At 44.3% G+C, this 25,262-nt stretch overlaps 1 protein-coding gene across 1 annotated transcript; it reads right to left on the bottom strand.

Annotated features, from left to right (window-relative positions):
• LOC108570865 (single-minded homolog 1-like) lies at positions 1 to 25,262 on the bottom strand. Its single transcript, XM_017932795.1, has 10 exons — positions 25,247 to 25,262; positions 10,491 to 10,541; positions 8,546 to 8,830; positions 6,660 to 6,745; positions 6,219 to 6,308; positions 5,901 to 6,122; positions 3,355 to 3,563; positions 2,522 to 2,628; positions 816 to 1,301; positions 1 to 719 (listed from the first exon to the last, which is right to left on the bottom strand). The coding sequence occupies exons 1-10, from the start codon at positions 25,260 to 25,262 to the stop codon at positions 1 to 3; spliced, it is 2,271 nt and encodes a 756-aa protein (XP_017788284.1).

Raw genomic sequence — 25,262 nt, 5'->3', positions numbered from 1 at the left:
TCAGTGAACGAATTGATGGTGTGCTTCGTGATGATGATGATAGTGAATCAGATCCTGCACCGAGCTCGGGCTGTATTGCTGCGAATCGACGATCACACTGGTGTAACCAGCCGACGACGATTCCAAATGATGATGAGAATGCTTCGCTGGATTGTTGTTGGTGTTGTAATGATTCGAGTGTGGTTGATAAAGCGACTCGTAATGTTGAACGTTGCTCGAATCGCTGGTACTCGGTGTAGCGTTGTGATTTTCGTTGTTCAAACCGCAGTTAGGATACATTATCACGCCGCCAGCTTCGTTCAAGTTGGACGACGCAGAGTCGGGCATGTAGTGTTGATAGTAAGAATAATAACCGTGTGACAGAGGGTAGAGACTCAGAGGGCTCGGTAGATGATTATCCATCGCGTCTGTGCTGCAACAGGAGCTCGACGACGTCGAGTAAGGTCTGTTCTGTTGGCTACTCGGCGGGCTGTGCTGTTGTTGCTGAGGTTGTGGCTGCGGCTGTGGTTGCGGCTGTGGTTGTGGCTGTGGTTGCGGTTGTGGTAGACTCGCTGGCGGTGTTGGATGGTCGAGCAAGTGAGGAGAATGCTGGTGCTTCTGTTGAGCGTTCTGAGGACTGTGTTGCTGGAGGTTCGAGGGAGAACTAGCGTAATGCAGCGGATGTGGATGCTGAGCTTCTTGTTGCTGCGGTACCGTAGCCAGGGGATCTTGATGTATCTCTGGAAGCAAAAGTTTCTGTCTTTCAATCTGATCGAGGTGTGATCGAAACACGTTGTGAGATTATCGCAACCTTTCCACGTTCGAAGCATCCTTACCTCCGTAGGGGAAGAACCAATCGGGATTGTAATTCGAATTGTCCTCGTGAGAGCTGTTGCTGACGTTTTGCGGCTGATAAGGTGGCGACAGATAATGATTGTGATTGGTCAGATCGACGTATTCAGGCCTGGGATACGCTGCTCCGTTCGCGTAATCGTTATCAGGCGATTCCTTCGATCTGCCTCGATACGCCGGTGAACTCGGACTGTGATTGTCCAGCTCGTTGCCGCTTCCGCTGGTTGTCGGCGTCGACAGAGGTGTGCTGGGAGGATTGCTCGGGTTCGAGCAGTAGGACTTTTGCTCGCAGTTCAACAGCAGGTCCGTGTTCTCCGGTTTCGTCAACACGTAGTTCACCGACACGATGCACTGCGGCCGGGAACTTCGGGAGTTGTGCACGATCGTGACGTGCGACTGCATCCACACCCATCCTCCTGTTTTCGTTAGAAACCTGTAGTACTGTGTTATCACTTGTCCCTTGATCAGCACTGCGAACAGAAAGAAAGGGGAACGAAATGACATCGCGAATCGGTCTGTGTCCATCTACAATTAATTTCGTGTACCTATCTACGAGCAATAAAACTCGATTCCGCATAGAGGGAGTGAAAAAAGGTTCACTACAGCGGCGAAAGGAAATTTCGCGAGCGTAACAACGTCGATCGTACAATCCGCAGGCGCAGACATTAGTGGCATTATGTCAGGCTCCCTTCGAGTTGCGCTCGTGAAACTGCGAGTCTGTTCAAACAGTGATAGCAGTAACAGCCTCCTCCTCTCTTGCCCTCTTCTACCACCCCTTTGCTCCCCCTTCGTCTCCCTACCTTCTCGTCCACCCTCACACGTTCACGTTCACGCACACGCACGGACGGGACAGAGGCACACGTACATATGTACGTACACATAGAGAAGTGCGCGCGCGCGCGCGTAGAGCAGAGCCTCTCTTTTCTACTCTGCTCATAGCGCCATAGCAGCATTGTTCAATCAATAATGTACACCCTGTATGTACTACGTGTGCATATACTTAGGCTTTAACGTGCTGGCGTGCGCGGCGAAGGTGAGAGGAGGCGGTGGAGGGCAAAATAAAAGAGGAGAGAAAAGGGAAATGCTGTTATACCGGCTGCTTCGTCTCAAAAGTCGACCCGCGGAGGATGAGAGAAAAGGAAAGATCAAAGGATATTTCGCCAGCGAGGGCGTCGCCGAGTTAAGCAGCGTCAGCTGCTTTTGGCCTTGCGAGAGTCTCTTCTTCGAGCACTTTGATACCACGTCGACGCCTCTGAGACCGCTTTCGAAGTTACACGCGCCAGGGGAAATAAGGCCTATTTCGAACGAACAGCGCTTATTGGCTGGTTCACGTTCTTCCTAATACGTCTGTTTAATTTTTCGGGGAGATTTCTGTACGCAGAAACGATCGTTTATTCTGTTTCTATTGTGTGTCGATAAGGTTTCGAGATGCGGCACTTTTATTCGCGATAGATCTTTCCAATAGAAATGTATCGAAAATTGTAGAAACTTGTAAAATTTAGAAATGTAGAAGATAATATTGTCGGTAATTGAAAGCTTGGAAAGAAGTCGACAAAATTATACGAGAGTGCTGAGGGAAAGTTGGATACCTTGGCACCAATATGGCGCCGCTCGCGAACAAATCGCCGTTCATTTCCAATTTACAGACGTAACATTTTTAAAGTAGCAACAATTGCTCGAAAATACTTACACATTCGGTGAGCGTATCTCAGCCGCATCATGTCGCATCCGTGGACGTAATGGTACAACGTCTTCTCGATCAGATCCGGCGGATCGTATCCGGTCAATTGCGACACGCTGCAACAGCACGAAACAGAAAAACCGGGAAACGCTATAATTATACCAACCAAAACGAATTCCTTCTTTTTTTCTCCCGATAAACGGACGTGTGTATTTATTTTCGCTCGAATCTGCCGTCGAATTCAAGATTTACATAACCGTCGTCATCCAGGGAAATCGATTTTCCGGGACGAGAGATATAAAATTTCATCCCGCGTTCCATCGCCCTTCCCCGTGTATTTATACTCCTCGCCACGTGTTCATTTCCCAGCGTGTACGTGCATGATACAGCCCTGTCCACGCGGAATATTTATTTGACGCGAATAAAAAAAAGAGAGAAAAGGGAGGAGAGAGAGAGAGAGAGAGAGAGACGAAACACACACGAGAAAAAAGAAAAAAAGAGCAGTCGGTAGAAGGAAAAAATGTCTAGCGTGGTCTGTGGTGGGTAACACGAAACTGATTTTAATGGCCGTCGAACCTGGACCCTTCTCTCTCTCCTCCTGGCGTCGAAATATATCGACGACGCAACTTAACACCGCGTCGTAATTGCAGCGACAGAAATAATCTGGTTCGTTGTTTCGTCGACTTTCGCGTCCCCTTCCATTATTTTCCCTCCCTCTCGAATCGCTCGCTCTCCTCGAATTCGATTGAGACAACAGGCAAATAAACGTGAATCACCGTGGTTTTAAGGAGAGAACGGTAGGTAGGGATATTTGTACAGTTATCGATGATACTTTTTCTTACTTCGCGTCGACGAAGATCAGCTTAAAGTCCAACGACGCGCGGAACATGAACATGTTCTGATACAATTTCACCTCCGTCAGGCAACGTCCCGGCAAAGAACTGCCAACGGCCATTAGCCCGACATTCCTGAAGCCAAGGCAACCGTCCTTGTTCTCAGATTCCACTGGTCCTTCCACGATGCATCTTAGATAACCGGTGCAGTGTATCACCTGTAACACGTGTAATCGATTCATCTTTACAGAGGCAATTTAACGATACACGTTTCCTAAACTTTCCTTAGATTTTACGTAGAACGGATACAGAAACTTTTACACAACGATTCGAAAGAACTCCTTCGAAATTAACCTCACGAGATAGAAGTTGATCAAAGGGAGACAGTTTAAAGGTACAGAAACGAAAGGTCGTAATTAAGAAAGACCCACTCGACACAGGGGACTTATTGTTAGTTACATATGTGCACGTGATTATTCTTAATGTTATTCGACCCGCTCGAAATGGGTCGTAAGTGCTACACTCGAGCGGTAGTTCCCTAAGGGTTGAAGTGCGGATTTTCGCGTGGAACGACGCCGCACTCACAAGCAAATTAACAATTCCTGCTTAATTAAATGGCCGATGAAATGGAAAAAAAGCCTCGTTCAGCGTCGCCTGCGTCTCGAGTGCACCGCGAATTTGTAAAGCAAATAGGCTTGTTCCGTATGCCCGCGTTGCATACTCGTTTCAACTCATATATGCAATTCCGCCGGTGCATCAGCGCGGTATTGGGCGTGCGAGGACAGGAACACGAGGGTGCCGCGAAACCGACGGAAAGGAAATATGTACATAATTCGGTGACGAGCACGCGGATACGCTTGAGCTTTCCTCCACTGGAAACCAGCTCGAACCATCCAATTTTTGCATGTGTAGTGTGCTTCAACGATCAACTAATTCCCAGGTTATATTCTTCCCTGATGTAGTGTACTTTGCACCAATTAAATGTATTTCTTATCGTTCATGGTAAATGTAAATGCAAGTGCAGAGATTCAATTTCTCTCTCTTTCTCTCTTATCTTTTTCACGTGGTGTAAAGTACCTGTTGAAAAAGGTAAATTACTAAGTTTTAATCGATCAACTTTTGAAAGTATCCTTTTTCCCTTTTCTTCGTGGGTCTCGAACATCTCGAGTCCCATTCTCAACGGATCGTCCACGAGAACGCCGATCCGATTCACTGTGCGTGGCATGGACCCGTGTAAATCCCAGCAAAACGCGTGCTCGCACCTCCACAAAGTCAAGCCAACTACGGTTTGGTCTTTGTGCGTCTAAGTGCCATACAAAAAGCAAGCTTCTTCCTCCGCAACCCCCCTCGAGGCTCGTCTACTAACAGCTCACAGGGGTTGCATTCATGACTTTGCTCAACGCCTATTGGGGTCTTTTCTGTGTGCGATTTCGTCGAGAGCCACGGTCATCATAGCGCTGCGGGCTTGAACGAGCTATTTGCCAAACATTTTCCTTCTCGAGGGCTGTCTCCTTTTGCTGAAGGCAAGTGCAAAGTGTTCGCAGGTCCCTTTTTCCCTATGCCTGCTCGCGTTTACCCTTTACGATAAGTAGAACGATCGTTATTACCCTACGGAACCATATGTCGGGACATTTGGCGTTAACCAAAATCGACAAGGATCACCGTGATAATATTAGGGTGACTTTTCCTGATTTTCCCGGAATCGTTCGTATACGTGTATTAACGATCGTAAATTGAGAGACGAGCAGTTGTCGACGGAAACCGGACTGTACAGGGTGACCCTGCTTTAATCGGATCGATGGAAAGTAATTTGGATAATCCGTGAATAACGATGCGCCTCGTGCCTCCGGGCCACGGATCCTAGCCTCGGAAAGTAGGTATAAGATATTCAATTTAGCGTAATTGATCGTTCGAACGATCTATGGTAATGTTGGTAAGAAAGTGAGGATGAAAGAAGGGAGAGAGAGAGAGAGAGAAATGATTAACGAAAGAAATTTCGAATTTTCGTTGAAACGAAAGATAGAGAAAGGATTGGAAAAAGCGTAGGTAGGTTCGAGTGGATGGAAGAAAAAAGGAAACCGAACGGATTCCCGTGAATTTCGATTATTCCGGATGTGAGGCACGAGCTCACGTGGACCGAGTGTTTTTATTGCACGGAAGAACGGATGCGGCCGAGCGAATTTCACCTGGTACGCATTCTACCTGGTGGCCGTTTTCTTTTCGACTCGCGCGTGACCAGGACAATACCGTCCCTACTTAGCTCGCCACTTCTTATCTCTTATTTAGCATTTGAATTTTTATTCGTTTTATGATTTCCTGTGCAAGCAGCCCGGCCGTTATGCTAATCGTCGATCGTCCCCGGCGTCTTCTCTCGCCGGCTTGTTTGCCGCGAATATTGCGCGATTTACGGAAGCCAATAAACCCGTAATCGCCACGTATTTCTCCTTAGTAGAGAACCGTGAACGTTCGCGTTATTTACAAAAATTTCTCGAGAAAATTGCTCCGCGTATTTTCCGCGATTAGGTTGAAGAATATGGTGAATTTTAACGCGTTACCTTGTATCCGTCTGTGACTAGTCCGGCGCATCTCTTCGCCAAGTTGCACTTCATTCTCAGAATGAAAATACGCTCCAGTGCGATTTCACCGCGAGAATTTGCCCGTGGAAAGATGATGTTCGCCGTATCTGCTGGACTGTGCGGCAGGTTCAACACAGACATCATCTCGGCCTGATCCTGTTCGTAGATGTAATCGTAAATACTATTCCCCGTTAGCTCCACCTGCACCAAATAACATTCATCGCCATCGTTTATCGGGCGAACGCTTCGAAATTTTCTGTTGAACAATCGAGTAAATTGGAAAGGTGATTGTCTCACCTGGGCCATTCCCAAATGCACGCTGGCAGTTTCGCTTATGTACATGATCTTGCCGTCGGGCGCCAGGACAAAGAGGAAACCGTCCAACGCCTGGAACGAACAGAGAGTTCTCGATAAAAAAATGACTCTAAAGTTGCGAATGTGAAAAAAGAGAAAAAAAGAAAAGAGTATCGTGGTCGTTAGAAGTTCGGAGGACCTTCTCATTTACACCGTGATCTTTTTCCTTTCCTTTTTATCAATTTTTTCTTTTCTTTTGTTGAATAATACAGTTTTCAACTTCTGGTCGCGCCTTACTCTCGTCGAAGTTCGAAACAAAACGGAAAGCTTTTCAGAAGGAAATGAAAACCAAGGCTTAGATAGCTGAACGTTGTTTCTATAAAAACGTGTGCAAGACGTTACATCGATTTATAGGGCGCGACACAGAGAACGATGAGTGCTTACTTGCAAAATATAACTAGTCACCTCCTTGAAGGCGATTTGCAGGGAGATGCTGCCTGGCTGGGAAGCACCCCATTCTTCACCGAGCCCTGAAAAATGATTTCGCCACACAGTCAGACTTTCGGCTGGACCAATCTTCCGGGAGTGCGACCAGTAAAAATGCGAGATTTTTCTTCTCCGATTCGGTATCGAGAAAAATTCACGTTTGCTTCGACTCGAAAAATTCTTATCTAAACTTTCTCCATTGTATTTCAAACAATTGTTTCGCGTTCGTTGTACGGAAATTAGTCTCGATTGTAGGTAAACAGTGGTCACTTTTAAGCGTAACAATTTAGCAATCACGAGAGAAAGACGTCTCGTCTAAGGAGACACAGCACACACTGTAACACCTTGCCGTTCTTATCCCGATGATCCGATATACATGTTTCTAGCAACGTTTCATACTCGACGTGTAACTAAGCCTATAGCCAAGTATTTCGTGTCTGCGCATTAATTACAATACATTCGCGCCCGTGCAGCCACGGTTGCAGTTGCAGGGGCGTTTTCACCAGCCCCATGTGGAATATCGCGGAAAATGGCTTGATCATTGCCATCTCACCGGTGTTCCGCTAAATTTCACCAGATCACCAACACGTTTGTCGACGTATCTCGTTCGCTTGTTAGACGTAATCATTTTTACGTAATAATTATCGACGACGTTTAATTAAACTTTAACTCTCGTTCAATTTACCACCTTAACGCTGTCGTTGCTTTCATTTCACCGAAAAGGATTTCACGCTCGTTTACCTGTTCACCACAGCTAATTTTCCACCGCGAACGAAAAGGAACGCCCCTGAAGTGTCGCAGAGTGGGCAACGTGTCTTTTTTTCCATCCTCCCTTTCCTTTCATTTTTTTCTTCCTTTTTTTTTTTTCCAAAGAATAAAGACGCGACCGTATTCTAGAGGGATGCAGCCACTTGAAATTCAATTCACCGATGTCGTAAGAACGCGCGAGGGGCGGGGGCGAGACGGGGGAAGCCATTGTAACACTATAACAGCCCCCATGCTTTGCTTACAAAGCACCGGGGACTAACAATGCATTAAGTGCGCAATCACATCCATCTCATCCGATACTATTTGCCCTTTGCGCGTAAGTGTCCGGTGGCTGAATTAACAAAGAATACCGTTTCAATCCGTTTACCGCTAAGTGAAGCTTATTACCCGGGCACGTGGTATCGTCGCGCGTAACCAGTCGCCCGGAAATAAAGGAATACCAATCGATCTGTTTTCTTTCTCCTTTTCTTTTTTCGACTATTTTCCAGAGGGTTGCTAAGTGTCACTGTGTCTAACCCCCTCGACGAACTGTCCATTTAATCAAGCAGTAAAAGTTTGTTCTTCTATTAAACACACATCGCTAGCCAAAAATATGAAATCACTGTGCAAAGCGGTCTGCACAAGATCGGTAATACAGTCAATACCGATAAAGATTGGGAATATTATTGATCGTTAGCTGTCGAAGATTGAAGAATTCGTCGATAAATTTTTAGATATTTTGAAACCTACGAAACTGGATTGAGAAAAATTTGAAGTTGGTTTAACCCATTCGCTGCGAAAGGCAAATATACGCGTTCCGTGAAAGTGGACTCTAATTTACTAAGAACCGATGCAATAATACAATTTATTAATTTATTTTCACACTTCACAAATAAAATATCGAGATTTAGGCGAGCGTTGAAAGTAATCGCTGTTTCTCTCTGTAAACAGCGAAAGGGTTAAATGAAATTCTAGAATACCCGGAACACTTAGGAACGTGATTTCAAACTTCTGCCAGCTGTGTACGCATATTTTCACGCGTTCGTGAATTTTTCTCGAAACGAAGTTTTCTTATTACGAGATAATTAATTTAGTACCGTATGGAAACAGTGCTCGTAGCTTCAAGTAACTGGTGGTCAACCGAATCACGCTGGCCTTGTCCATTTGCGGAGTGAGAGCGTCCGGCACGGGCAACAGCTTGGCGAGCTCCGAAAACTCTTGATTCTCCCTGTCGCGGCGTATACGCGCTGCTTTCTTGCTTTTCTCTTTCGTTACGCCTTCCTGCGGGCCGGACGTGCTAGCGATCGAATTACCTTTCACGTGACTTATATCATAGTGATTGTGTGATCTTAGGTCCATGGTATCTGAAGAAGAACTGTTGTCTGTAAAAGAGAAAGTCAACAGAGAAAAGATTAGGAAGCTTAATATGCGATAGGAGATAGGTATAAAAGCAGAAGTTTTTATGTCGCGTAACAAAGAAGAACGAAGGAACGTTTTGTTAAATGACTATTTTTGTACTCCGTAACAGAGGGAGAAAGAATGAACAATTCGCGGGTGTAATAATATGGACGACGTCGACGGAATAAATTCACGGGAGTAACGTCGCTAATATGGCGATCGACGTCGTCGGGGAATGATACAGCGCGAAAGCCATAACGACGCCGAAGCTGCTCGTTACAAGAACTGAAAGCAAAGGGAGCAAACCGTCATTAAAACGCCGGCAAGAGAGCAATCTAACGACGTAGCTACCCATCTACCGAGACTTCTCACGGATGGAAATTCGCTTGAATAATGCATTTTTTTCCTGCCCCGTCGTTTCAGTCACCAATTCCGCGACTCGCGCGGTCGCAACATCTTCCCCTCACGTACCTGAATTGTTGAAAATCTACGAGTAGACGTACCGATCTTGTTTCTCTTACCCAAGAAAGAAAACTTACGAGAGGGTAAAACGACTTCGAACGACGAAACGTTTAGTGGTGGACGTTACGAACGAATCGGAAATATTGAAGTGACAATAGGCGTCGAAGGATCGTGAAATTCTTCGGTTTAATTAGCTTCACTCGTAAAAAGTGAAGAGTGTCGGGGCAGGAAGAATGGAAAATATAGAAGGCGGGGTGACTACACCGAGACTCGTGGTATATGGACGCGGTACCTAGAAGTACCGCTGAAGATTTAACACGCATAACACCGTAGAAATAGCTCGGTTCTACCTATTCCTGTATTCTTGGAATGTGCGTTTAAAAAGAATCACTTGTTCTCTGTGTACCCGTATAAAGAACTCCTGCGTGAAACCTTTCTTCCTCCTCGTGATTGCGGAACGAATCGATTCAAAGAGGGTGCAAGTCTAATTCCGAACAAATAGAATTTCCCTGTACCTATAATATCTTAACTAGAAAACAAATCTAAAAATTTGAAAGTTAAAAGTTGAGTGTCACACATGTAACACTTTACTCGCAACACGCGAAACTCTGTTAAATAACAATTACAAAAGAAACGTCGCAGCGAAAAACTTTTCAACAGACACGTATCGAAAGAAACTTCTCTACCTTTCTGCGCCTGTTTCCGCCTCCAACTACCGATATAAGGATCGCTCTCTAAAATAATACGTCGACCATGGCTCTCGACGGTGGGCGCCATCTTCTATCTCCACGTTGTACGCTCACGGAGTCGATCGAACCGGCGTTCAGTTACTATCATAGAAATTCGCTCGTGACACTTGGTACACCTCGAAGACACCGCGTGCTGCCGTTCACAACATCGCGTTGACCACGTGTTCCCAATGTGGACAGCGTGAAAAGTTTCCACGAGGATTTCTCTCCTTCCAAACACTTTCTTTCAAATCTCCTACACACACACACACACACCCACACGCACGCACACATCCACGCATACAGCTTCCTCTGGACCAGTAGCAAAAGCTCGTGGAACTTCCGGCGCGAGACAGAAAAAAAAGAAAAAAAAAAAGAGTGTCGTCGACTGATCTGGAAATTTCGATTCCTGTCACGAGTCTGACAACACCGAGGTGAAACTTGAAGCACGCACCACGACCGACGTCTGTTGCACTGAAATTACGACTAGTGCACGCCGTACGGACTCTCGTTCACAATTCGGTGTTGTAGAGAGACCACCTCGTGTCGTGTATTGGTCCTTCTCTCTTTCTCTCCGTCGGCGTGTCTCTCCTCCTACTGCTATTCCTTCGCTTCCCATCTCATCCCCAATGCTGTTTCTCGATGGGGTAGGTAAGCCGTGAGGTACCACCCTTATTTTAAGCTCCACCCTTAGGAGCAGGGTCAGTCGAAAGACCCCTCTGTAGTACACGCACGTGAAAACTTCTCTGTCTGGGTTCCTGTGACGGAACAGAGACAGAGGCAGAACAGCAACGGGGTGATAAAGGAAGACGAGAATAGGCTACCTTCGAGGGAGAGAAAGAGAGAGAGGAGGAAGGAGAAAGCTCGTGGAAGAAGGAGACGGGAAGAGAGCAGAGGTTGCCGTAGTCGTAACGAAGGTTGCCGGGGAAAGCCCAAGTGATTCGAATGACAGCCGTGCCGGACGGTCGTATACACCGGGACGACGGGTGGCAAAATCGAAAGCAAAGGCGATTGCTGGTGGCCGCACTGTTCCCTTGACGAGACACCATAGGACACCTATAACTTCCCTCGTTCGATCGTTCTCTTCTCTCCCTTCGTTTATCGTGGAATCACCGATGGTAATAATACCCTCGAATCCTCAGAATTCTAGAGACTCTCCTTCGAACACCTTCGACGTGTAATCGTTGAAGCGATTGTTTCGATTACACGACAGGATTTACGGAATCATTTTTTCGAATGTAATCAGAAAACGAATTGTTTCGGTGGAAGAATTGAAATTTGACGAAGTCTCCCCAGGGAGAGATTCTGGAAAACGATCAGCGACGGTTTCGTCACGTTTCCGAAATTCTCGCGGGGCAACATCGTCACGTGTGCAAATTCGTCGGTAGCAAAAACGTGAGGAAGGACAGGTTGGACCTGCCTTTTACGACTAGGCTGTATAACCACCTTGCTATGCACCTTTTTGTCACAAGGAGCAAAGTGCATTCTGAAATAGGAAACATGTGTTGCCAATATGTTCCGGAAGGAAGGAAGAACCTGCCGTTGTCTAGACGCCTCCCGTGGACACAATGTCCTCCAGTACCTTAGCTAAGGAACACGTGTTCCTCTCTACTCTGCCTCCACACCATGGTATTCTTCGTTAAACACTTTCTATACGTCCTGGTTCGGGTCAACAGGTAGAAAAGATCTAATACGAAACATGTGTTTCTTCTTCCCATCGTTTCTCTTTCTTTCCCTCTCTCTCTCTCTCTCACGTCGTTCTCGCACCTTTCCTAAGCTAAGACGCGATATAACGGTTCGGAATAGAGAAAGACAGAGAGGGTGGTTCGTTTGCGAACCCACGTGCGACCGTGGTTGCACCTTAACTTGACCAGGATTATCCAGATGTTGGGAAAAAGCGGTGAAAACGTGTCACTCGGGGTCATCGAATTATAAATATTTAGTTTCACGGGATTAGAACTTTCGAATTCTACGAAACAAAAGTGTTTGCCTGTCTGTTTCTTTTTAACGATAGAACTTTATTCGAGATTTTTCTTGATTTCGTTTATACAACGCTCGTTATTATATACCATTACGAATATGATCGATATCTACGAGTGATCAGCAGAGCGATGGAGGAATGTGATCCAATTTCTGCCCGGCGCTGCTCGAATCCGACGTTCAATTAACGGATCTTCTTCCTAATCTCGTCGAACACTTGGAAAATTCGCTCGAATTGCTCTCGTTCGTCGAACATGTTGTATACCAATGAGGAAGAGGAACGACGTGATTGAAATCTGACGTGGTTACTTGTCCGATTTGCAAACGGCATTGTTGCAGAAACAAAAGGCGAGAAACACCTTTGCATGCTCTTCCGCGTTTCGTAAAACGTGTTATTTTTAAACAAACTAACGTCAAAACACTCGTTCCCTCGTCGAAACGAAGCACCAGAGGAAATTTCCACTACGGTGCAAAAATTTCCACAAATTGATATTTAGAAATTATCCAAACATTCTCTCGATGTTTTCAAATGCAACATACTTATCAGAAACAACGAAATCTCTCGAGAATTCACATCTTCCTACCACCAGTTCCTTTCAAAACCTCCAATTCTTTCACCGATCATGTCCATCATAATAAACGTCCCTGAAATGTGTCGAAGGAATAATCAAGAATCAAGATCTTCTTCGAAAACTGGAATCGTGACACCTGAATGGGACCATCGACCTAGCGCTGCCATCGAAATTAACGAATTCCCTCGTTCTTTTGAACGGTCGAGCAAATCGATTCGGTTCCATTGGTGAGCGTGTCCGACCGCGGGATACTGGATCAGGCCATGAATTACCATCGTGGAAATGATCACTGTTGCACACGTAGATAGGCCATTGTGAATTACGCGCGGACGCACTGTGAATCAGGCCGTTTCGTTGTCGTTCGTGACCGTCTCAATGCATTTTCGAGGGTGTGCGCGAGCCTGCAACTCCGCCACGGCTTAACATTCGGGCTCACCTACATTTTCATCCGTCCAACGCGTGTACCATCCTACTCTCTGGCCGCCGCTTTTTCCATCACAGAGTTACACCCCCGCCGAACAGCCCGGTTTCGTCCTGAGAACGCCCTCGTGTTCGACGAAAAGACAAGGGGGCTGGTACGCGCGCGATTCATCATCCCCCTTAGGACAGGACAGAAAATCCATTCACCGATCCCACGACACAACGACCAGGAGTGTGCCTGTGCATTTTAACAAACTGAACGAAGGTTGACTGGTCCACGTTCGTTGCTCTAGGTCGTAGACGCAGCTTGATTTACTGGTGGATCCAGTCGGAACGTGAGCTCGTGAGATTTTAGGTCGTCCCGTGGTAACTCTGCAATTCGACCTTGCTGAAATTCCGATTCTCAATGAAACGATGAAAATCTTCTCAGAAGCTGCAAGATCTTTTTGTTTTCTTTTGGTTGCAAGCTCTCGTGAGAAGTATGAATATTAGGAAGTTGATTAGATCGTCGATCGATCGATCAAGTTCACCGCGACCAGGATTCTATTTTCGTGTTCTACAGCGACCGCTCTCTGACGTAACTCTAGCATAGCTTAGATGATTAGCATATCGCATGTTCGAGCATAAAGCGCGATGTTTATGTGAAAAATATGATACAAGTGGGCGGGAAACAAGTGGAGCTATTCTGCTAAAAGAACAAACAGCCGAATTGCTCGGTCCTTCACAACCCCGCGACCTTTATCGGTGCCGTCCACTGTACGACGGCAAATCCAATTTGTTGTTCGCTAGACTACACGCCTGAAGGATGTATCATCTTCATAGAATATATACAGGATGAAAACATCCTGGATACTTGTGATTTTTAATGTTTTTTTCTTCTTTTTTTTCATTTCGTTTTTATTTCGACAAAATTGTTTTGCACGGAATTTTACTCGTCAAATTTTTCACGTAGAGAATATTTATAACATTTACGCCTGTCGAAATATTTCCGAAAAACGTTCGAGGAAAAAGAAAAACGAGCGCGTGAAATTTACATGGGGGAAGGGGAAAAGCGCCGGGTTCACGTTTCTGTCGCATCTATCTGATGCAAATTGGTCCGGTGGAATTGACGGAACAATCGTTCGATTTATTTTCATTGTCGCTTACCGTGTTCCAACATTTTCATACTGTGCGTAGGTATATAACACGCGTGCACGCGCTTCCATCGTGTGTGCTCGATCACGGAAGACACGCCGGTATTACGGATACGAAAATAACGTTGGTACGGCACGCGTGTAAATCTCAACAAATATTATCTTTGTCACTATTCCCCTGTGCGAACACGGATCTTGCATATTTGCTCAAAAACTATAGGGTACACTCGATATTAATCCCCCGGTTCTCGAACCAGCTACGCTCCTCCTCGTTTCCTCTCTCTGATATCGTTACAAAGACGTACAAGCGGCAAACGAGACGAAGTCTGCATTTTCACACAATTCTTATAGAATTTGCTTCGTTGCTACACTCTTACATTATTATCAGCTAATTTCTCTTTATGAAAATCGCTAATTCTTGCTCCTCCAGTCAAAATGTAACATTTTAATCAACCATGATCTTTCTTCTCATGCACGAAGCACAATCGAGCAGAGTTGAATAAACTTAATTTTATAAACAGTTAAATGTAACAATTATTAATTAACCATAATCTTTATTCTCATGGACGAAGCAAAATGGAACAACAGAGTTGAATAACCTTAATTTGATAAAAAATTAAATATAATGATTACTAATTCTTGCTTCTCTCGTCAAAATGTAACATTCCAATCAGCAATAATTTTTTCTCTCACGAACGAAGCAAAATCGAATAAAGTTGAATAACCCTAATTCTATAAAGAGTTAAACGTAATTACTAATTCTTGCTCCTCCCGTCAAAATGTAACATTCCAATCAGCAATAATTTTTTCTCTCACGAACGAAGCAAAATCGAATAAAGTTGAATAACCCTAATTCTATAAAGAGTTAAATGTAATTACTAATTCTTGCTCCTCCCGTCAAAATGTAACATTCCAATCAGCAATAAGTTTTTCTCTCACGAACGAAGCAAAATCGAATAAAGTTGAATAACCCTAATTCTATAAAGAGTTAAATGTAATTACTAATTCTTGCTTCTGCCGTCAAAATGTAACTTTCTAATCAACCCTAATTTTTCCTCTCATAAACGAAGAAGAATTGAGTGGCAAAGGGTTAAACACTCTTACAGATCTATCTCACGAAACAAAGTTTAATCAGACATTAGCTTCTCTCACCCTGTTCCTTTCCATTATTATCTGTCACAATCCCCACTTCTAACGATCAAAGAGTACGTTGCTCCTCCGCTCTTATGTCGTACGTTCGCGATTCCACGTGGACGCCAAGCAGCCGATACTTGGAATCGCGACGCGTTTAAATTGCGCTACGAGCCGTGTTTCTCTTCCATTCTGCTGACGACCGTGTACGATCGCCAACAGTTGCTCTACGCTGACATATCTGCGCTATTACGTAGCTCCAGGCCGATACGTAGACGGTACAACACGTGGCCCCAGGAGCATGGACCCACGGTCCCGGTTAACTTACTCCACTTACTTTACAATGTTGTCCGTGGACCCAACAAACAACAGCCGCGAGCCAACGCGAGCAACGTATATACCCGGTAATCCTACACTTTTCTCCTCCGTCACACCTTTCACCCCCTGAACGGTGCACCTCGGATTTCTCTACGTCTTCCACAGCCAAACGTTGATACACTCTCGCGACAAGCTAGCTGATCTCATTGCGTTGGCCGAGCGTTTATTTAAAAGAAACATGGTAACCCGATTTCACGCCTCACACTCTGCGTGTGCGTGTGCCAATGCAGTTATGGAACTCTTTCTCGAACTACAAGATATTATTCATCGCGATCGTTCCAACGATATATTTCAGCTGTGTTTTAATCTTTCATTTCTTTTGGAAATTTGAAAACGTAAGAAAATCTTTGAAGTATTTTTCAGATGAAAGAAGTTTCAGTGTTGATAGGATGGTAACTGGCGTCGGACCACCCATCGCGAATTCGATACGGTGTTTAGACGCCAGAGTAGCGATGCTGAAACGCGAGAAGTAGGTCTGTAAACCCGTGGCAGAACGGCAATCGAATGGTTAAATGTTGATTAAATGTCGCTCGCGGCAGCTACACGCGGAAGCTGTAGATCGAAGACGATCGAATCCTTTCCCTGCCGTTCTCAGAACTCGACGTTGTTCGGAAATACCGGGAACTACTTGAACAAATTGCGTTTTCGCGACGGTAGAATGGAAACGAAGTTTCATCTCGACGAATGTCTCGTGTCGTGGGATGAAATAAAACGGGGGTATTTTGTCTGACTGGAACGTACACGAGTAACAATTAGTGTAACGACAATCTGCTCCCCTCCGTGGTTGTGGGAAAAATCTAACAACCCCTTAAACTCGAAGAGGAAACGTCGCGCGCGAGAAACCAGCAGCGTTCCCTTGTTTCACCGAAGAACGACATGTGTGTATATGAAACGTTTCCACGGGATCGTGTGTGTACGTACTTGGGCGCAACGACGATATAGTTCTCGCGGAGTGCTTTCAGAGAAAAAGACGTGAGTAGAAGAGCAAGAGGGAGAGAGGGATGAACGGAGGGGAAAGGTTGGCTAGCAGAAAAGTCAGCCCTCTCGTTCACGTTGTTAGTTGGTACCTCGTCGAGAAGATGGAGAGGGTAGAAACGGTCGAACTACCACGGGAGAGAGAGCCTCGCACCCCCAACGGTCTCGAATGGGCGAGGCCCCCAGCTTTTCATCCGCGAACAGCCCGCCCTTAAACAGCCCTAAACTAAGTCACTTCAGTCCTGACGTTAAGTGTGACTGATCGTCCAGGCGTGCCTCTAAAATGGCCACCCAGTGTACACGCGGTGTCATCCCTGGGACCGATGACAATCGCCAGGACAAATAAATGCGCTCATCTCGCAACCGTGTGGTGATGCTAGATTCTTTCATCTTTCTTCCCTCATAGTATTGAAAAGTAAATTTATTTTTGAAAAATAGAATTCTCTTTTTTTTTCATTTAAAAAAAGATGATATAAATTTTGTAAGGAATGTTCGAATGTCTATGAAACGAAAACAGCGAAATCGAGGAAATATTTCTGGGATATGTTGATGTACCTATCAATGATGTGCTGGTGATAATATTTTGATCTGAAAGGTATTTCGGTGAGAATTTCGCGATAACGAGCAAGAGCATCGCGCGAAATTCCAAGATCGATGGTATTTTTCGAGTGTCTTCTCTCTGCAAAACGATTTGTACGCGACGTCGAGCATGGTCACCGTTATCTCGGTCGACGGCGATAATTCCGTGCAAAAATGGATAATTGGTGTCGCCTGTGTTTTCCACTTGGACACGTACACTGCGTTGAATGACGCCACACTCTACAAAGTATAACATCCTACATGCGCCCACTGTATAGACGCATCATTGCAACGAGCGTGTGCAAGGAAAAATATTCTCCAATTACGTCTGACGATTCGCCGAGCACTAGAGAAGATCCACGGAAATTTACGGCGATTTCATTACAGGTTTCATCCTACGTCATAATAGTATCGACGCGTTTCATATTGCAAATGACGAGAGAGAGAGAGAGAGAACAGCGAATTGGGAGACGTATCACCTTGTAGAATATTTTCGTACCTTCTTAATTAATGGACAATTCGAAAGTTCTTGTACATCGTGAGAAGTGTTTATTAAATAGGGTGTAATTTAAGATGATCTCACGCCTAGCGCCAAGATTAACGTACCATTATTTCACACCTTGGCGTTCGTCCAACTGACCCGACTTGCTTGCTGATATATTGACGTCACGAGTTTTATAGATGACATTTTCGTTTTCTTCTTTCGGTTCCCTCGTTAGATAGGTGTTTCGGTTGTAAAGTGTTACTGCGGAACCATTTATCCAGATATGTACATTGGTAAACTTACAACTAAAATTTTCAATTTGTACATTTAAATTTGAGTAGACTTCGAGTTTGATTGGCTAAGTTTAAATCTTCGATAGTTTGAATTTAAATTTCAATTCCTTCGAGCGCATCCTTTTAATTATCCCACCTTTACCACAATCGCATTTGTAATTTACGCCCGACCGAATCATCTCGCGATTGTCACAGATAAATGAAACAAAGCCAAACCAAAATATCACGGATTCCCGTGATCCATTATCTCCGGCTGGCGTTCCGACGTTCGCAAGAATTATGATACAGGGACGTATATAAATCGAGTACACAAATCAAAAGAGAAGAAGTCGAAGATATCAGGAAGGAAGTGTTTACTACAAATATTAGCGAAGCAGTGTCTCGAGTCTAGACCGTTTCGTATAAATCACAGGCGACGCGTTATTCCTCGTCCCTCGCGTTTCTCACGCGGAGAAACGAACGTGGACGTTGAAAAAAATTCGCGCGACCAATTCATTACGGTTATGCATCATTTCGTTAGTCACAGATTTGCCGGTAATCGACCGGAGCCTTAAAAAGCTGCTCTTTCTTTCGAAACCTTTATCGCCGTGCTTCAAGGAAATGAATCTTTACGTTTGTACGAAAAGAAAGGAAACGAATTATTCGAAGTATCGGTGACATCTCGCAACCGCAATAATTTCGCTGAAATATTGCCACTTCGATGATTGCCCCGTGCTCGACATCCAGCCGTTCGTAAACCTAAAGGGAATAAACGCTTCACGCATTCCTGATGCGTCTCACAGTCTTTACGGCTTATTATCACCTCCACGCTTTTGCCCTCTCACCCCGAGGTATACATCAGTGCTTGGAGGAGGTGAACGTCAAAAGAAAGCGGAGGGTGGTCGTATATTCTCTGTGTTTCTACGAATTCACCCGACGATTTTCACAGAAAATATAACAACCGACCGATGAATTCCCTCGTTTCCCAGTTATAAACCCTCGGAACAATTTCGCCCGAAACAATTTACGAAATTTCTCCACCGTCGTTACACGAAGGTTTAATTATTCTCGTTAATAAATTGAAGTATTAATCAGCAAGCGGTTGTATAGCGCAAATTTTATTCAATTTCTCTGGTAATATCGAGATAAATATATAGATTTTTCTTCTTCTTTTCTTCCTTCGATTCGTATTCCCCGCAGTGTATCACAGAGAAAAATGAATCTTCTAAACTGCTTTTCTTCGCAACGAAGCACCAGATGGAACACAAGCAATCAGTCCTTTCTCAAGTCCGTGTTTCGTTGCTTTTGCCATTCGATTCGGCTGTAAACGCCACGACTCGTCCCCGCGGTCGTGATGCTTTTGCCACGTTGAAGAGAGCTTGCTGGTATGCATCTTCTCAACGACGTTCTAAGAGGAGAAACGGTTGAAAATGGAAAAGTCGGCATAGAAACGAAGAAAAATTAATCTGGTGATTAATCGCACATTTATCATATTCCATTCTTTTTTTCAATGTCATACTTCACACCTTATTTACTTTATACACGAGCGATTACGAAAGATCGTCGGATAAATCAGCGATCGAAGTATCAACGAATCGTCGAACGCACGTCATCGAAAAAAAAGCTACTTAATCCGCGGTACGGATATTTCGTCGTGAGATGGAATTAATTCGAGAAGCTGGGATACAACGAGGCGTTCGCGAATTGAGAAACACGTCGATTGAAAACGTGTTCACGTGCGAAAAAAAGAAACGAGAGAACAAAAGAAAAAATAAGAGAAAAGTGGGAGAAGGAAGAAATCAGTCCTCTGGTTAGGCACCAACGGCGCAACCTTGGACGCCGCTACGATAATGGATGTCTGTTATGCTGACGAGGCATCTTCTACCATAATCAGACTTGCACGCGCAATAAAAATATGCACATGAGTGCAACGGCAGCGGGACAGTTACAGTTCATCAAGGCCTTGTTCTAAAATTCATTATCCAAGTGCTAGTAAAAGAATAGTATGTTAGTAGTCCTAGATTTCCATAAATGAAGGATCTTTTATGAGGGAAAATTCGTGATACTTTGTCTTATTGTTGGTAATTTTAAGATTAAGATTCCTGAATGATTACGATTTCTTTTATCTTTTGGCAATATTAATACTGTGCTGACCAAAATACGAGATAAACGATAAAGTTCTTCGATCAAATTCTCTACCTTCCCCCTTTGCAATCTCTCAACGCAAGGGATCAGAATGCCTGGTTCCTTCTGATTTTCACTTTTCTCTGTCGCTTGTTTATCTCTTCTATCGCAACATTTGTTTGTATACTTCAATTCTTATAATTTGCCGCAGTTTCTGTAATAACTTTCTGTTCACATTCTTCGATAGTTCTCGTATCTATTTTTTATCCCATGGATTCTTTAAATCTTCCTATCACCAGGCGATACGTAGATCGTCTAAATTAATCTACAAACTGCGAGAAATCTGACGACCAAAAAAAGAAAAAAGAAAAACGAGAGAAAATAACGTGCAGTTAATTTACTTGGCCGTAACTCGACGTTGTCGCCGTTGCGAATTACGAACTGAGGCCAGGGCCGAGCCGATGACAAAAGGCAGCGCAGGGCCTGACGAAATCCTCGAATCTCACGTGGCCGTGCGCCATAAGGGACGATGGGGGTTGCCTGCCGTGACGACCCGCGACACACGTTGCTCTTTTTTACTATTCGCCGCGTTCCCTCGACCTGCGGCTCCATGGCCGCTTTTATTTAACGATTTCTCTCCTGTTTCACTAAGCCAACCCGATATACACGGACGAACTTCGACCAACCGGCCTGGCAATTTAGCAGGATTATTGGAAGTCGTTGCTCGAGAAACGCAAGAACGCGACCGTTCGCTAGAAGAGGGAAAAATTGCCGTTTCCTTCCGATGGGATGGATTTCTTTGACGAAAAAGCAAATCGAATCTAATGGAACGTCGATTTTATTATACCAACGGTAATGACTCTTTTTTTCGAACGAAATCTTGTTTGACGAAGCTTCTTCTTCGTCGTATATCTGCCCTTGATGATAGATTGACATGAAGAAGATCGTGCAAATCAAATTCGACGAATCACCGATCGTGTTGTAGGAAGTAGGTGAAATTGTAGAGTTAACCCATTAATACCCAAATTAGCAAATTAGGTAAAATGAAAGTGTCATCGAAAGAAGACAGGTTCTTTCTTGATAAAGTTAGAAACAGTCACACTTCCTTTTCACCAAATTATTTTCTTTTCTTTCATATTTAAAGCTACACTGTAAACTACGTTCCATATGCTGTATTACAACAAAAGCAAAATTGAAATAAATGTGTCATCAAAGAAAGACACTGAAAATTAAAGGGTTGAGAGAGATCCTTTTTCGATAAAATTGCAAATAACCCTACTTATTTTTCACCACATATATCCGTGACAACAGATCACTCGGAAGAACGTGAATTTCGTTAAACGAGATATCGAGGATGTTGCAGAAGATATAATTGCAACTCGAGAGAATTTACTCACTCTTCATGATGCTCCCGGGGTATCCAAATGTCCGCGTGGTCGAAGAACGGTGACACTTCCGATCGGTTAACTATGTGACACGGGTCTTTTTCGACGGTAACGAATCACTGTCATCTCTTTGACTCGCGGCGAGTCAGGTCAGAGGACAAGAGGCGGCGGAACTTACAGTTGTCGTAAGCAAAACTAAACTTCGAGAGCTTGACTCGGGATCCCGGTGTTACATATCTCCCCACCACCGGGCCCCCTTTTTAGTCATGTGGGAATTACATGCACGAGAATGGTTACAGATTTCACGTAAAGGGAGGCGTGTTCCTCTCTCGCTCTCTCGCTCTTCCTCCTTCTTCTTCCTCCTGTCTTTGTCTCAATCACTGTTTCAAGGAGAGACAAAGTCTCTCGTCGCGACGAGTGCGTCACTCCTCTTTTGTGTCAAACACTGCCAATTGCATTGTTCCGTGCTTCGTACTAAATAACCTTCTTTATCACTTATTGTCCTGTTTCACATATTTCATCGCGAAAAAACTTCAAATGCCAACTTTTTCGCGTGAAAGTCAAAACAGAATTCGTAACTCTTGCTCCGTCAGCATGTACCTACGGTAATTTCGCTATTTATCCATGCAACACGACCATCGTTACAATTGTTGCAAACCAACAATCCGGTAGAAATTTCTCAAAAAAAAAAAAGAAAAAGAAAAAAAAACGAGTAAAATTCATTAAAGGGCAGAATTACGAGATGAATAATTAGGAAAAATTGCGATTCAAACTGGCAGTTCTCGACTACGAAATTTATTTACTTGTTGCGCTAAAAACCGAGCGCGGTAACGCGTGTACCGGCGGTTTCACGGCATTTAGACGATGTCACGTCGTAAATCTCAATTGGAGTAGCAACAACTATGGTAGGAGGTCTCTGTAAGGAAGTATCCGATGTCGTGTTTCTACACATGTCGAAACGCTTAAGTCGTTTTCACCTATCCGGCCGCAAAAGTGACCGTGTAACAGCTGGACAAGTTTGCGGCCTCTCTGATCCCTCTGGAAGATGATCAGGATCGTTGTTCCTTAGTTCGCGCCTCCGTTTCCTCTCCAAACAACCAGGAAATCGAGCGAACCATGAGAAAACAATTTTCCACTCCAAAAAAAAAAACCCCCGAAAAAATTGATATCTCTTGAAAGAAAGGAAAGAAACACAATTAATTAAATCGCGATAAGAGGGAAATTGGAATTTAATTCCGGAACGCTTACAAGTTCGTTTTCGAGCTCGTAAAATCTGTCGATAGAGAACCCTCTCGAAAGCGACGCTCGAAGGGGGAGCGCGTTAACAGAGAACAGCTTTGTGTCCTCCGCAGGGAAACTTCGGTATATAATCACGGTCCATGATACGTACAGCCATTAACGAAGTTTTCTTTTCGTACAAAAGGGGAACGGCGGAGGAAGACGGAAGGGAAAAGTTCCTTCGACGACACAGTGACGTTCGAGTATAAGTAGGGCTGATTCCTGTAGGAGCGCGATTTTATGGGCCACCGTATTTGTTCTCTCTCGTTCTCTCTCGGCCGTTGAACGACCGAGAGACGTGATTTAACGACGTCGACAAATTTGATTTGTTTCCGATAGCAGCGCGGTGAACGCGTCAGACTAAATAAATTTTTGTGGCGCGAGTTTAATTTTACTGCTTAGGAGATATCGAGAAACTTGGAAAAGCTTCCAGAGGAAATAGACTTCGTTTTCTTTTCTCGACAAAAACGAACAGAGATGGTTGTTAACGTTTTGTCACTTTTAGATTTCCACGAATTGATGTGTTACAAAACGCTTATATTCCCGGGACTATTGTGTCGCCGGGCTGGAAGCTGCAAGTACCTAAAGAGCTGTTTACGCACGTGCCAGGATGTTGCACGTTGTGCACTCGCTCAGACCTTACAATCTTGCTATTATTAGTTACTCGAAACGTTGCATTTTCGAAGTATCAATCGTCGATTTATTGTTCTCCGTTCGTGAAGTGGCTCCAACGAGAGACTTCTAGCGTGACTTCACCGAGAACAAATAAGCAACCTTAAGGGACACTTTGGTTCTATAATTCGATCTTTTGTTATTCCTCGATAACTCCGAGATTAAGTATAGCGGAAACTCAGAAATGTAACACTTTTATCTACACGAGCTGGGAAAGATTTTCAAACCAAACAAACGTCAACCGATATTTAAAACTCTCTAATACCAACCTCGTTCGTAATCCACCTACCCCAAAACAACTGCACGATTAAACGAGACACAAAAAAGTATATACCAAATCTTGAACATACAAATCTACCTACTACGAATGATACAGTGTTCCATGAAAAAAGAAGATCTTCAAAACACGGAGTAGGTGTTTAAACGAGGGAAAAAATTAGAAGCGACGGATTCCGACGAGATTTACGCTGTCGCGACAGCTGCATGGAGACATAAGTCTCGGTCGATGGAAGGGTAGCAAGCAGGACACGGAAAAAGGATCACGTTCTCGAGAGCCGGACATTTTCCCGACAAATGACTTCAGGAAACGGCACGCCCCTTCGTCACGGCACGTAACACGCGCTGATATTTACTTTAGCTGTGCTTAAACGCGCCGAAAGCGGGATGCTTTTCGTTGCACCTATTCACGTACGCGTAAAGATACTACGCCTGTTATCTCGAAATAGGGTGGCACTTCGTACGTCTTCTCTTTGAGGAATCGACTAGTCGATTTCGACCCCTTTCCCTTCTTCGCGGCCGGTAATGTTTTGAAAACGACGCGACGGGATACTTTAAGCGATTAGAACGAACGTCGGACAAGTGTGAAAACCGAGACGCGCGCCTGTTACGTGTTAATTTATCGCGTGCGTATCGCGTTCTCGATTCATCGATACCAGTTAAGAACGCGAACCGGTGAAACTGTTAAATGGGATTAAGTGACGAGTACACGGACGTGATTGAAGGATCAGTTTTTGGTGGTTTGTATTTAAATTTGTGATTTTGAAGAGTTTCAGAGAGAGGAAGATCTTTGGGTGTCGGATGCTGTTTCTTCTCGAGGAAATTGGAGAAAGGGTGAAAAAGCGATTTTCAGTGGTTTGTATTCGGTGTGTGATAGGGAAATCACGGAAGAATTTTAGAGGAGGATCCTTGGGTATCGGAAGCTGTTTCTTCTCGAGGAAGTTGCCGGAAAAGGGGTGGGAAAGTGATTCTTGAGTCTCCCATGAGACACTATGCGGGTACTGTAATGTAATATTAGGATACATTCGATGGTTATAGACGGAACAATTTGCCAGCATCCAAACGATTGGTTCTCGTGTTACACCTGTACATATAAATCGTTACGTTCGATCGAATTGTTACGATGCAAGATTTGCACGATTCGAAACGATCGATGCGAGTAATGGATAGGTGTTTTGCTGGGTGATTTTGCTGCACCCCGTTTCTTCTTTTGGCACCCCTTTTTCGCACGTCTGTCTCTCAGGAGATGCATATCGAAGTATTGGAAAAATCGTAGTTTCGTGGGAAATAGGTAAAGGACACTCTTGCACTAGGAAGAGTTGAAATTTGAATCCAAAAATTTGAAATTTGATATTTGAATTTAAATAGAAATTCCAATTTGAACTCGATCTAATCTCGAATTTTCTTTAAATCCGAACTTAATCTGCAGCCACATCTTTCGATACTTCTTCTATTTTTCTTGTGTTTTGTACTTACCTTGCAAGTAAATCATTGTTAATACAACCCGGAAAAAGAAAATTGTCGATGTATGAATCTAACAGTTTCACTTACCTTCAAATAAACCCAT

This window comes from Habropoda laboriosa, unplaced genomic scaffold (genome assembly GCF_001263275.1).
Source record: "Habropoda laboriosa isolate 0110345459 unplaced genomic scaffold, ASM126327v1 scaffold90, whole genome shotgun sequence".
NCBI classification, from domain to species: domain Eukaryota; kingdom Metazoa; phylum Arthropoda; class Insecta; order Hymenoptera; family Apidae; genus Habropoda; species Habropoda laboriosa.
The sequence above is the reverse complement of the archived record's forward strand: the minus strand, read 5'-3'. Positions and strand labels throughout refer to the sequence as shown.

Coding starts and splice junctions, on each gene's coding strand:
- LOC108570865 (XM_017932795.1), bottom strand. Junction 2,629..3,354: donor CTGATCTTCGTCGACGCGAA/GTAAGAAAAAGT, acceptor GTGCTGTTGCAG/CGTGTCGCAATTGACCGGAT. Junction 720..815: donor TTGGTTCTTCCCCTACGGAG/GTAAGGATGCTT, acceptor TTTTGCTTCCAG/AGATACATCAAGATCCCCTG.